The 15077-nt window shown below is 39.2% G+C and overlaps 1 protein-coding gene across 1 annotated transcript; it reads left to right on the top strand.

Annotated features, from left to right (window-relative positions):
- Window positions 1-9709: 9709 nt before the first annotated feature.
- On the top strand, window positions 9710-14856 carry NPBWR1 (neuropeptides B and W receptor 1). Its single transcript, XM_074318848.2, has one exon. The coding sequence runs from the start codon at window positions 9834-9836 to the stop codon at window positions 10812-10814; it is 981 nt and encodes a 326-aa protein (XP_074174949.1). The 5' UTR covers window positions 9710-9833; the 3' UTR covers window positions 10815-14856.
- The last annotated feature ends 221 nt before the right edge of the window (window positions 14857-15077 follow it).

Below are 15077 nucleotides of genomic sequence, written 5' to 3'. Positions count from 1 at the left end.
CGTGTTAGGAGAATGTTTTAATTTCTCTCCAATTGCAGCCTTTTTTTCTGTCTCAACTGTAGTGTTATGTTTTCTCTGTACTATTGTAGCTTCTCACACAATGGGGGGATTCCCTGGAAGGCAGGCTTCTCCTCTGTTAGCGGTTCGCCTGGGTCATAGGGCACCACTTTCCTGTGGGGATGTGGAGAGCTTTTGAAGTTACAAAACTCCTCCTGCACCAGATTCAGAGCCCGCCTGTTTCAGGAGTTCTGTTTACTCCTGCAGGGGTCCGCTCATGTAGGTGGGGCCAGGGGCTGGGTGAGTTGTGAGAGGTGGCCTAGAGCAATAGTAGCGACCACCACGACAGCCGGTCCTGCTTCCACAGCTCCCTCCCCTTTGTCGGAACTAATTGGGCTGTGAATGTGTGTCTGCGTTCCACAGTTCTCAGAACAGCAAGTATTCTGTTCTTTTGATCTGACACTGCTACTGTTCCACTTCTAGCATTGGGCAGGTGGGGGCAGGGCGAGCTCTGGGAGGGTAGGGAGGGGGTGGCTAGTCTCAGTGCCTAAGTCTTCCATTCTCTGTGACAGTGAGGGCTTAAACCACCATTTTCAGCCTTCTTCCCTCAGTCTTTTCTCTGAGGTGTCTTCTGTGAGCATTTGATTCATCCATGTTATATGCTGTCCCCTCAGCCCTGTGGGCCATCAACGGAGCCATAGCAGTCCGAGTTCTTCCCTCTCCCTCAGCTGTGGTAGTTCCAGGATGCAGTGAGCTCAGAGCACTGAGCTAGGTCTTTGACCTGCACCCGCACAGCTCCGTCTCCACACTTCTCCCTTCCCTCCTCCCCCACTTGTGCGATTTGCCCACCTTTAGGTAATTTCAGTAGTGGGCCTCTTCGTCTTTCCTGTCTGCTGTGCAGGGAGTCCTTTGTGGAGTTATAGTTGTTCGATTAGTTGTAAATTTGGGGGGAGATTTACAGAGGCTCACCTCACGCCGCCTTTTGATGACATCTAAGTGAGACTCCAGAATATCTTATTGTACTATACTCAATACTCATTTAAATGTGTTAGACTAACTTGCTCATTGGACATTGGTTCACACAGAATAAGTAAAAATGATACTGAATAATTATTTTCAGAATATAGAAAGACAACAAAGAGCAAGGCTAAAGAAAATAGAAAGAAAGGAATAATGATGAATTTTTAAAAAATTAAAATGAAGAATAGGATGAATGAAACAAAAAGGTAAATCTTGGGAAAAGTCTATTAAAATAGTCAGGCAAAATTCATTAAGAAAAAATGAAGTATAAACAACAATATTAGGAATGAGAAAAATGTAAAAAATGAAGGAGGGTCAATGATATAGGTAAAACATTTTTAAAACAAGCGATGTCATTTGCATATAAGAAAATTAGAAATTAAAAAGAAAAGCTAAATAATGTATCTAAATAAAAGAAATGTGCAGAAGTATATGTAGATGATAATATTTATGTGTTTTAAATACTTTAAACAATATTAAGTATATTTTGAGTATAAAGATGTACTAAAACTATGGAAAAGGTACTAAAACTATGGAAAAGACATGCACCAGCTTCAGAATTCTAGACTGAGACCAGAAGTTATACTGATTTCAAGCCAGAGAGAGTCTTGTAGAAGACGGGTAGTGCAAATCTAGACTCCAGGTCCGTGGGTTGGAGCATTCAGGTTTGGGTAGGTTTTTGTTTTCTTCAGCTAAACTAGGAATGATCTTCCTTTCCTGTTCTCCAAACTGCTAAACAGAGTTTTCTAAAGCTTTTTGCATGGGGTTGTATGTAGAGGTCTCAGTTTCAACTTCTGGTCAAGTCCTATCTTTTGTCTTCTATATGTTACTTTCTAAAATGCTTTATTCAGGTATTGTAATTGATACACAATAAGTTTCCCTGTGCCCCTTTGTTATCCCTCATTCCTATTCCTCCTGACCTGAGTGCCTTCCCATCCCTTCCCCCAAGTAAAACCTAATCTGATTTCTGTTCCTATAGGTTAAGTTGGATTTTATAGTTTTATATAAATACAATCAAACAGAATGAACGTTTTTTTGGGGGTGTGTGTGGCTTCTATCACTTAGCATAATTATTTTGATATTCATCCATGGTGTGATGTGTATCAATACTTCCTTTTTATTGTTGAGTAGGGTTCTATTGTATGGCTATATTATTGTTTGTTTATCCGTTAACCTGTTGACGTGTTTTTGTGTTGTTTCTAGTTTGGAGCTATTATATGTAAAGCTGCTAACAACATTTGTGTACAAGGACTTGCATGAACATATATTTTTCTTTTGAGTAAATTCCTGGGAATGGAATGACTTGATTACATGGTAGATGTATATTTAACTTTTTAAGAAACTATCAACAGGTTTCCAAAGTGGTTGTACCATATTACATTCTTATTAGCAGTCTATGAGAGTTTCAGTTTCTTCCTAGCCTTGGTGTCCTCAGTCTTTTTAAATTTTAGCCACTTAAATAGGTGTTGTGCCAGTATTTTATAGAGATTTTAATTAGTATTTGCCTAATGATAAATAATGTTGGACAGTTTTACACATGTTTATTTGTCATCCAGTTATCTTCTTCAGTGAAATGTGTGTTCATGCTTTTTACCCATTGTTAAGATTGGATTGTTTTTGTATTGTTAAATTTTAAGAGCTCTTTAAATATTCTGCATAAAAATCCTTTATCAGATATAAACTTAAGTATTTTCTCCCACTCTGCAGCTTGTCTTTTCATTCTCTTTACAGTATCTGTTGAAGAGTAAAAGGTTTTAATTTTAATTAAGTCCAATGTATCAATTTGTTCTTTTATGAATTGTGCTGTTGATGTTGTAATAAGAAATCTTAGCCTAATCCAAAGTCACAAAGATTTTCTCCTCCAGAATTTTGTAATTTAAAATTTTACATTTAGGTGTATGGCCCATTTGAGTTAGTTTATACGTATAATGCAAAGAATGAATTAAGTTTCATTTTTTGGCATATGGTTATCCAATTGTTTCCCCACCATTTTTTTTTTTTAAAGACTATTCTTTCTCCACTGAATTCCCTTTGAATCTTTGTTTAAAATCAGCTGTTCATATATGTGTGGGTCTATTTCTAAACTCTCCATTCTGTTCTATTGATCTATTTATCTATCTTTACACCATACCATACTGTTTTGATTACCGTAGCTTTATAATAAGTCTTGATATCAGGTAGTGTTAACCTTCCAAATTTGTTTTCTTTTTCAATGTTTTTGGGAAATTATTCTAGATCCTTTATAATTACATATAAAATTTAAAATTAGTTTGTTAATACACACACACACACACACACACACACACACACCCTACTGGGATTTGAGTAGGATTGCATTAATTTAAAGATCAATTTGGGGAGGATTGACATATCAACAATAATGAGTTTTTTGACCTATGAACATGACATATCTCATGATTTATTTAGGTCTTCTTTAATTTCTTTAAGTAGCGTGTTGTAATTTTCAATGTATAGGTCTTTCACATCTTTTGTGAGATTTATCCCTAAGTATTCGTATTGTATGATAATATTATAAATGACATTTTTTCTAAATTTTTAATTTCTGATCATACCTTTTCAGTGTATAGAAATGTATTAGATATTCTTTTTTCCTTATAGAGCTTGTACCCTGCAATCTTGCTAAACTCATTATTAGCTCTAGTAGTGTTTTGTAGCTGCCATGGGATTTTCTTAATGCACAGTTTTTGTATCTTGAAATAATGACAGTTTTACTTTTTTGTCTCTAATCTAGATATCTTTTATTTATTTTCCTTTCCTTATTGCAGTGTCTAAAACCTCTCATACAAGATTAAATACAAGTACTGAGAGAAGATATCATTGTCTTGTTGCTTATTTTAGGGAGAAAACATTCAGTTTTTCACCATGACAAATACTATGACTCTAATGTTTCTACCTTTTGATTACTGCCTTGTTTTCCTATGCCATGGAAAAATAATTTTGGAAGATATAACAGCACTAAAGTAAGACATAATGATTACACTAGATATCAATATTCTTGGTATCAGTGTTCAAGTATCTAATTATATAAATTTCAAAATAAGAGGTGGTTAGAGTTAACATTTTGTATTAACACAAAAAATTGGTTCAAGCAGTACAACTGCAGTGGAAATCTCTTTTTTAGCAATGTTGTAGGCTTCAGGGTATATAAGGTATGTTTTCTATATAAGTTTATATTTTACATATCTATGAGGTGTGATAAAAATTATATGGTGAATGCTGCTGCTGAGTACCACCCAAAGAAAGGCAGAGATCTTTAATACAGGAAGCAGTGTGTTGAACCTTAGTAATAGTGTGTGACAAGTTTCAACTTGTTCAATGCAGTCAGTTGGGTGTGAGATACAGTTGAAAGAAGGTGTGTTTTAAACTGTGCCATAAATCATCCTCTATCATGACAATGCTCCCTGTCACACATCACTCTGGTATATGGCAATTTCTGTCAAATAAAAACATTACAGTGTGTCCTTATCCACCTTATTCACTGGCTCTGGCACTGTGCAACTTCTTGTTCTTCCCTAAAGTCAAAATAACTATGAAAGGTAAATGTTTTGAATTGATTCAGGACATTGAGGAAACCATGACAGAACGACTAAAGACAGTCACAAAAGAGGACTTCCAGAATTGCTTCAGAAAGTGGCAAGAATGATGGGATAATTGTGTTTGAAGCCAGGGGGAAATATTTTGAGGGGGATTAATGACAATGTGTCTTTTACTGTAATAAATTTTTTTAAATTTAAACATTCACCATATTCTTTGATCACACCTTGCATTTATTCACTATTTTTTTGTGATTATAGTAATTTCACATGTGCTGGAGAAATCACCTTCTTATGTATTGTTAATTTCTTCTCTGTAGTATTTCATGACCACGATTTTTATAAATATGGTTTTTATTATTATAAAAGTAATATATATTTATTATAAAAAGTTTTGCAAAGTCAGAAAGATGCAAAGAAAATGAAAATTGCTTCCAAATCCATATCCTACTGAAATATTTTTAACATTTTGTTGTACATCCTTCATAATTATACACATTTATACATAATTATGTATATGGAAACTTACATATATACATATACTTTTTATGAGAATTTTTATGTTTATTTGAGCCCAAACTGATGAAATATGCCAGTGAGCAAGACATCAAATGTTCCCTACATGTATACTATTTTTGTTTGTTTATTATTTTATTAATTAAAAAATTTTAAATTACAGTTAAATTACATCTATTATTATATTCATTTCAGGTGTACAGCATAGTGGTTAGACATTTATATAACTTCCAAAGTGATCCTCCTTGTACATACTTTTTAATTTGGTGGTGTACTGTACAGTAAGTCCTCACATATGGTCGTTAATAGGTTCTGTGACTTTAAGTGGAACAAGGTATAATGAAATCAATTTTACCATAGGCTAATTGATATAAACAAGAGTTAAGTTCCTATGGCATTTCATCAGTGTTAAACAAAACAGCATTATTCGAGGACCTGCTGTGTGAAGACTTCATACATTAATTTCTGCTTCTAGTTATGATGAACTAGCTTGTATCACACAAACCTGTTTTGAACTACTTTAAAAATTAAGAAAAGGCTGAAATAGATGTTTGAAGGTATTGGGGAGTAACCAAAAAATCAAGTATTTAGGAGACCCGATTGAAGTACAGAGAGGGAAAGGGTAAGAAACACAAAGAAAAGAGAATGAAGGTCTAACACACATGTAATATGAGTCCCAGTAAGAGAGAAGAGAGAGAATGGGACACAACAAAAACTTAAGGAGAGAATGCTGAGAATTTTCCAAAATTGAAATAAAAAATCAAGTCACAGATTTTAGAAGCTCTAAAATTCAAACCTGGATAAGTGGAAAGAAAATCACCCTAAGCCATCATAGTATAGCTTCTGAAAGACAAAATAAAAAACATAATTAAAGAACAATTACAGAAAAATGGGCAAATTACCTTCAAAAGAGCTATAGACAGTAAGACAGGGAACCACTTTTCCAATAAATACAGTGGAAACAAAGACAGAAAGGAAAATCATTAGAACTGTTGAAATAAAATAATTGAAAATCTAGAATTTCGTAGCCAGTGAAACATCTTTCATATATGAAAGGGAAATAAAGAAATTTCAGGCCAGAAAACAACAACAACAGTAAGAGTTTATCACCTGAAGAACAGCACTTAAAATATAAGGGAATTCTTTAATTATAAGGAAAAGGAATCAGGAAGACCAGAAATATAGTATGTGGGTACATATAAAAGCATATTGACTATTTAAAACAACAATAGTAATGTTCTGTAGAATTTAAAGTACATACAGATTTAGAATACATGTTAACAGTAACACAAAAGGAATAAATTGAGTTTAAGTGTGCTTGCATTGTTAGGAAGGTTGTAAAAGTAATAATTTAGGCTAGACATTGAAAAGTCAAGGCTACATATTGTAATGTCTGCATAGGATACTGCTAAAAAACAATAAAAGCATGTAGAAATAATAAGTTAACGAAATAAATGAAGCTGTATATTAAAAAAATCAAATTTTAATCCAAAGGAATGTAAGAAACGAGAAAATGGATAGAAATGAGATAGAAGAAGTCAGAAACAAAGGATAATATATTATGTATATCCTAATGTTATCTATAACTTCATTAAATTTATGATGAGCCAAATATTCCAATTCAAAGACATAATTGTCAGACTGGATTAGAAAACTTTTATAATGCTTATATGGAACATATTTGAAACATAGAAACACGGGAAAGGTGTAAAGTAAAAGGATTTAACAAAAGGTATTCCATGATAATACTAAGAGAAATACAATTGGTATACCTGTAATAATATCAAACAAAGGAGACTACATACAGCAAGAAGTAGTAATCCAATTAAAGAAGGATATTTTATAATGATAAAAGAGTCCATTCCACAGAAAAAAATATAACAATCCTAAGTTTGTGTGCACCTAATAAAACAGCATCAAATTATGTAGTAAAGCCTACAGAATTAAAAGAATAATTAGAGAATCCACAAACTTTACCAGTCATTTTTAACAACTCTCTCAGTAACTGATAAAACAATCAGATAAAAATATTAGAAGAAAGAGTTAAGCAACACAATAATAAATTTGATTAGTTGACAAAATGTAGAGTTTTGCACCTAACAAACGTAGAGCACACATTATTTTCAAGAATACATGAAATACTTGGAAAAATAACTATATACTGGGCAATGTTTCAACAAATGTGAATGAATTGAGATCAAATTGAGTATGTTTTCTGTCCATAGTGTAATTAAGCTAGAAATCAATAATTGACAAGCTAGAAAATCTCCGAATATTTGAAAATTAAGAAACTATATCATTTATACATATATATGTATATGCATACATATATGTGCATTATATGTTATATACAATCCTTTTTATTTCACTTAACATTAGATGATGTTTTTTCACATACTTTTCTTCATGGACATAGCTTAAGACTTTCCTGTCATTTTCTTCATACAAAGCATGAAACTGCAGGGAAGCCACATTTATGTAGATTCCAATTTAAAGAGAGGATTGAGTGGATAAAGGAAAACGGTTGTATTTCTGCCCCCAGAGCCAAAAATGGGCTACTTCCAGTCTTTTTCTCAGTATCTCAGTCCCTCTCATCCAAAAATGCATCATAAAGGACCAAAAATGCACTTTATTCAGACTTTTGCCTGCCCTTGTGGAAGGGATATTTATTAGAGGGAAGCAGGATAGAATCCTGTGTTTTAATTTACTGACTTTTCCAAAGGGAGGGTGGAGAAAGAAAATAGGAATTAGAGAGAAATAATATTTAGTTTATTTCATCCAGTCCTTAAAGGTAAGGTGCCCAGTCAGTTCCGCTTTAGACAGGAGGAACTGGAAGCTCAGTAAGACAGTGACATAGGAGCCCAGGTTGGCCCCTTCCTGCTCTGCCTCACTTGGCAACAGCGCTGTGACTGCTGGGTAATTCTTCTTAGGGGCAGAATCCAGACTGTGTTGAACAACTTGCAACATTTTATGAACACTTTCAGAAGCAGTTCGTCTTTGTTAATAAAGTCATTACTTATATATATTTTTAGAAAGACTATTATTTGTTACTAACAATCTTGTAATTTTTTGAAGACCAGAGTATTAGAAAATGGGTGATTTGCATTTTAAAATTGCATTCACTTTCTCCTTCTGTATAGCAATGTAGTATGAATGTAATTTGAAATTTAAAATTGCATTAGCCAATTAGGGGTATGGTGTTTAAAAAATGGAATGGGACTGTCAACTGCATTGTTCTCATTTTAAAATACACTCTAGCTTTGATTTCCTTAAATTCAGTTCTTAACAGGAGAGCTGTTTATTAATTCAAATGGAGTGAGGTTACACTACTGTAAGGAAGAAAATAATTCCGTAACTTTATTTATTTAGTTAGTTTTAGTTAAAATTTATTGGGGTGACAATGGCTAGCAAAATTACATAGGTTTCAAGTGTACAATTCTGTAATACATCATCTATGGTATACATCACATTTTTGTTCACAATCAGTTCTCCTTCCATCACCATATATCTGACCCCGTCTACCCTCCTATACCACCCGGCTCCCCATCATAATGTTTTCAAGGCTCATCCATGCTATAGCACATATCACTATTTCATTCATTTTTATAGCTATATAATATTCCATTGTACAAATATACCACATTTTGTTCATCCATTCATCAATTGATAGACATTTGGATTGTTTCCACTTTTTTTCTTTTAGTTTCAGGTGTACAAAACAATGCAATAGTTAGACATTTCACCCCTCACAAAGTGGAAACCCCTCTTCCCCAATCTATTGCCCCTCTGACATCGTATATATCTATTACAATTCCAGTGACTCTATTCTCTATGCTATACTCCATATCCTGTGTATATATAATTATAGTTGACATGCAGCATTATTCAGCTTCAGCTTTAGGTGTATAGTGCAGTGGTTAAGCATCTACACAGTCTATGAAGTGGTCTCCCTAATAATACATGTGCCCATCTGACACCCTAAAAAATCTTTACAACATTGTTGATTATATTCCCCAAACTGAAATAGTTTTTGAGTAATGCTGTCCTCTGTTGCACCGCTGTTTCACTTGGGGTTGGAATGGTGGGGGCCACAGTCAGATCAGCGGAGCAGTTGCGGCTGCACCATCTCTAAGCTTCCCCGCCCTCCTGCGGGATCCACAGAAGAGCGAGTTGTTGCCCTCCTGGAGTCTGAAGGCCAACACTCAGCGGGCTGGCACCGGGGCCTCCCCAGCAACCTGCATCCTCCTCTCCTGACCTGCTCCAGAAAAGGCAGACCCTTTCCCAGACAGGTGAGGTCGAGATTGTTGAGCTTGCTGTTACCTAGGGCGCAGAGCACCTAGGGGGACCGACGCCTGCTTGCCATTGCAGAATTCAGGGGATTACCCGGGTCAGCCAAGGGTGTCCTAAAACAGGGGAGATGGGTGTTTTTCCTAAAGAAAGTAAAGGCTCTTCTCTGTATCACTTCGTTTAATGTATTCAACTGGTTAGAATAAGATTTCAACAGGTAGCAGAGCGATCACACGGGGCAGGTTTGGGACGCCGCGCCACCCCCCGCCCCGGCCCCCGCCCCATCCTGCACCTCTCCCTAAAGTTGCAAGTCGACGAGCCTAATCTGTGCTTTCTATTCGGCTTTCCAGCCACCGGAGTCCGTGGCGACAGTGGGATAAAAGGGCGGTCAGGAACCGCAGACCCTCGCAGGGTGGCGGTGGAGCAAGCGGAATCGCTCACCCACCTACCCTCGCCGAGATGCACAACGCGTCGTACTCCGAGCTGGGGCTCTTCAATACGTCGCGCCCCGACCCTGCGCTGGGATGCGCCAAGGAGTGGAGCCCTCTGCCGCCGCCGCTGGCCGTGGCCGTGCCAGTCGTCTACGCCGTGATCTGCACCGTAGGGCTGGCGGGCAACTCTGCCGTATTGTACGTGCTGCTGCGGGCGCCGGGCAAGAAGACTGTCACCAACCTGTTTATTCTCAACCTGGCCATCGCTGACGAGCTCTTCACTCTCGTGCTGCCTTTTAATATCGCGGACTTCCTGCTGCAGCAGTGGCCCTTCGGGGAGATCGTGTGCAAGCTCATCGTGGCCATCGACCAGTACAACACCTTCTCCAGCCTCTACTTCCTTACGGTCATGAGCGCCGACCGCTACCTCGTGGTGCTGGCCACTGCAGAGTCGCGCCGGGTGACCGGCCGCACGTACGGCACCGCCCGCGCTGTGAGCCTGGCCGTATGGGGGCTTGTGACGCTCGTCGTGCTGCCCTTCGCGGTCTTCGCCGGGCTGGACGACGAGCAGGGCCGGCGCCAGTGCGTATTGGTCTTCCCGCAGCCCGAGGCCTTCTGGTGGCGGGCGAGCCGTCTCTACACGCTTGTGCTGGGCTTTGCCATCCCGGTGTCCGCCATCTGCGTCCTCTATATCGCCCTGCTCTGCCGGCTGCGCACCATACGCCTCGATAGTCACGCCAAGGTTCTGGACCGCGCTAAGAAGCGAGTGACTTCTTTGGTGGTTGCGATCCTGGTCGTGTGCCTCCTCTGCTGGACGCCTTACCACCTGAGCTCCCTGGTGGCGCTCACCACTGACCTCCCACAGACGCCGCTGGTCATCGCGGTCTCCTACTTCATCACCAGCCTGAGCTATGCCAATAGCTGCCTCAACCCTTTCCTATTCGCTTTCCTGGACGATAGCTTCCGCAGGAGTCTTCGCCAGATGCTAGCGTGCCGCGCCGCCGCCTGAAGCCCCGGCGCACCCCGCTCCTCCCTCCCGGCACCGCCAGCCCTGCGGCGCTCGGAGTTCTGTCCCTGACCCACAATCTTCCAGACGCTCCAGCTTCAAAACTTGTTAGAGATGCAGATTCTAGGGCTCCGCCTCAGACCTAGTGAATCTGACGCGCTGTGGCTGCACCCTAACTTTGAAATTGCCAGGCCTTCGGGGTGATAGAAGAGCACGCGGAGTGTGAGGACCATTGTGGTTGAGAACACACACTGACTGCTTCCTAATGCCAAAGGTCACCGAGGTGACCCTGAACTTGACATGGGAGGGGAGTAAGGGGAGAGGAGGAAGGCAGAATTGCTGGGAACCCCCTTCCCGTCCCCTATTTCCCTCCCTCCAAGCAGTGCGCAACCCCGGCTCTAGGTGGACACCTCCACGCTATTACGAGGTGAAGCCAGAGGATGCAGTGGTTGCCCCCCGGAGTCAGCTCCGCGCTTGCCTCTGTACTTTGCTTCCGTTTTTTAGCAGAGACTGTGCTTTGCTCAAGCTGGGAAACAGCCGGCCAGGTCCCCTAGTCCTTCTCCGAGTGCTCTAACAGATGGAGAAGAGGGTCAAGGCTCGTGCGTTCCTCGCCCACTCCTCCCAGGTGCGAAAGGATGGCTGACGAGAGAGGGAGGGAAGTAGGAGAGAGGGTGTGTGTGTGTGTGTGTGTAGCAGAGGCATCGGTGGAGGGGGCTGGAGCTTGGCTGACTCCCTACGGTATTGATAAGACTAGTGGTAATTTCCCCTTCGTGTTCCAGCCCCTTTCTTTGCATTTCCCCTTCTTACCCCTGCAGTTACCTGAAAAACGCTCCAAGACTCAGGCTCTGGGAGACTCAGCTCGCTTCCCTTGAGAAAGGCCAGGAGACAGTTTCCCAGGCGCGCGATTGTGGCGTCCCGCTGCGGAGCCAGAGGCCCAGCGCGGAGCGTGCTAAAATAGACCACTGTTTTTGCAGTTGAGCGCGCCAGCTAACCTGCTCTTTACACTCCCTGCTTACTAGTCATCGCTTCTTTCTGTCCCCACTCCCCTTTGCTGTCGGGGACCACTCCATACGTCTTGAACCAGTTCCTTGCACTTCTTTGTGTATTGTTTTCCAGGACTGAGAACTTTATGAATACATATGTCCTAACCTCACACATGTCTGTGAGGAGAAAATGAGATTAAAGAGAAATGTGTATTCATTCTTTCATTCCCTTTCTCCTGGTATTCTCCATCCCTTTCACCTTAAGGAGAGCCAGGAAGCTGAAATGACTATCGCCCTCATATTTCTCTCTCCTGGATTTCTTTCCACAGGGTGCTATACATGGATTATGTATGTCTTATTCCGTAGTCCCAGGCAGCCCCTGGTAGTCGAGTGAACATAATACCTCCTTCTGGAATCACAAGGGAAACCGGCAGCACCATGGTTGGTTTGTTTGTTTATCTTCACTTATGGGAAATGAAAGTTGATGAAGAGAGGACTGACACTTGGGTTTGTCCAACCCTCTGCAGTTTAAGACTCAGATGTGAGAGCAGAGCTGGTCATTGATTATAGTTTTTTAAATGGTACTTTTTCTTTGGGATGTATTCCAAACAGGAATGAAAATTTCTAAAAGTATTGCTTCCTATGACTCGGTGTTAAGCGTGAGTGAGAGTGTTAGTGTCACCAGCAAGTTTTGTTTACTTAATTCGATGGGCATCAATCAATTGCTTAATTATTTAGGTTCAAAATACCTTTTTAAAAATAGTGGAAGGGAAAAGCTATCACTTGGGTGGGAGAATGCAAACCCCATCTCTGATTTGGGTGAATGAGAATTGCTTCTTTAGCCTCAGAGTTATCAGGAACAATGAGACAATTGATAGTTATCAGTTTAGAAAATGTAAATTTAGAAACCTCCTTACATTGGGTGATTGATAATAGATGATAAAAGTTGTTCAAAATACAGTTTTTCATCTCCAATGCATTTTGAATGATGGAGTTCATGACATTTGAACAGTCCTGGGCTAGTGGGCCTCAGAGGCCTCTTGGAATTCACTGCAGTATCTTTCAAATTTCTTGGAAATATTTTATTGATTTTCTTCATGACTCAAAAATTATTTTATGACTCCTCAGTAATTCTTAAAAATTAAAGCTTTAATCTTAGAGTAACTGTTGTGTCATATAAGGTGATGAACAAAGAGTAAAGTGGCTACAAACAGAACCAGGTGCAATCATCTGATTTGAAACCCCATCTGTCCTTATAAAATCAGTAACTGTGCTTTGACATTCTTTGGACAACGATGGGGAAAACAGAGTGATGATCCATGTGTCCACTGCGTCACCCCTACCACAGATCAACCTGGAACTGCCTGGGAATTTCTGGATAAGACTGCTGGAAAAACACACGAACCGACATTGCTGTGTTGTCTACAGAAAGCATAAGGATTGGCGTCCTAGTGTGGCACATGTTTGATTAAACAGGACTCAGTCGTTCAGTTTCACCCTGGCTTTCTAAATCATTGGATAAACTCTTGTGTCATTATTTCTGGGTTGTTGCCTTCATATTAGCATGGAAAAGTCCGGATTGCATGTCTCAGACTTCCTTTTTATATCTTAGATCCTAAGTAGAATAAATATGCAATAGCTATATAAAAGTAGAATGTCTTTTGATCATTGTATTGCAAAGGTTTTAACACTGTGTTGAATTCCTGCAGTCTTTACGTATGTGTTGAATTATTGCAGTCCTCATGTAAACTGTGTTATTTAAAAATGTCTACTTGGTTTTAGTAAAGTTATGCAATGTATGCGTTTAGGCTTTCTCTTGAGTATGCAAAAACACTGCTAGTCCACATTGAGAGAAGCTCAGTTTAAAATGAGAGCTGAAACATTCTGTGTGATAAATGAATATTCTATTGCCTGAGAACATGGAATCCATAATTCAATCACTTTAGTGTATATGCAGTATTAATTTTTTATAATAAATAGTATCTTATAGTAAAGTTATCTAATGGATAATCAGTGAATAAATAGAAGTATTTGACAGGACAAAATTAAGAATGAAATTTCTCCCCTTTATTTTGGTTGATTGTGAAAATTATGTATAACTGCTGATTAGCACAAAAACTCTAGAACATATGCTGGGCAGAAAAAGGATGATAAGCTTTTATCATATAATCACAAACCTCATTTCCTGAATATTTGAGCAGCTTACATGAAGGTTGAGAAGGGAAGAGATTGCTTATCAGCATACACATTACTGTTCTAGCCAGCAGTAACCACAGATGTGGCACAAATATATGCGAGGTAGAGGCTCTAATCAGAAAAGCCCACATGCTTAGTAAAAACTCTCCTTTCCTCAGCAGCATGCTGGGAAAACAACAACGAACAATATCCCACCATGGATAGCAATCACCTATGATTATTCATGTTAAATAAGAGACTGGAGAATGTTTCACATAATGGTCTTATATTATGGCAGATTTGGGTCCGACATTTTGGTCCCCACTATATATACAGAGTGTTGACTGGACAAATAGTTTTCCAGGTAGTTCACCAAAAGAGGGTTGATTTGGGAAAAGAAAAAGGCAAAACCATTGTAGCAGTGTGAGAACATACTCCTGTGGCTGGCCACCCACGTGCAAAAAGTAACTGTCCTCCCAAGATGGCCCCCATATATATATCCCTCCCCCAGGAAGTTGGAACCGTAAGTTTTAACAGGAAGTTGGGACTAGAGGAACAGGAAGCTCAGCTCCATCCATAGACCTCCCAGTCCTTGGATTAGTTTTCTTAAATTGCCAGTTCACTTTTATCAAGAGAAAGTGAGATACAAGGAAGTGGATTGATTTGGCCAGGCCCACAAAGACCCATCACAACCAATCAGAGCCATCTGTTTCCTCTTCTAGGAATCATCTCATCCTATTCCAACAGAGATGAAATTGGTTGCAATGTATAATTTGGAATTATTAGATCATAGAAAACATTGATGTGTTTGAAATATTTAATGTATCAAGCAGTACATATTGTACCTATTTATTATTTTTAAAAATAAAACTTTAGTTCTAACTCAATCTTGAATGTGTGTGGTGTTGTTAAAGTTTATATGAGAAGAAAAATTCCTTGATCAGGGGTGATTGCACTTTGATCAAATACAAAAATACCAGTACATTGTAATCTGCATGCTTTATGCATATGGAGTTGTGCCCCAGGGCAGACCATTTATGTAAAATAGAGTGTTAATGGCACCTCTGTTTCTATAGAACAGAGTTTTAAAATGGATAGCATTGTCCTT

This window comes from Rhinolophus sinicus, chromosome 7 (assembly GCF_057876585.1).
Source record: "Rhinolophus sinicus isolate RSI-liver-muscle chromosome 7, RSI-T2T, whole genome shotgun sequence".
NCBI lineage: Eukaryota > Metazoa > Chordata > Mammalia > Chiroptera > Rhinolophidae > Rhinolophus > Rhinolophus sinicus.
Note: the sequence above shows the minus strand (reverse complement) of the source record. Positions and strands in the feature narration are given on the sequence as shown.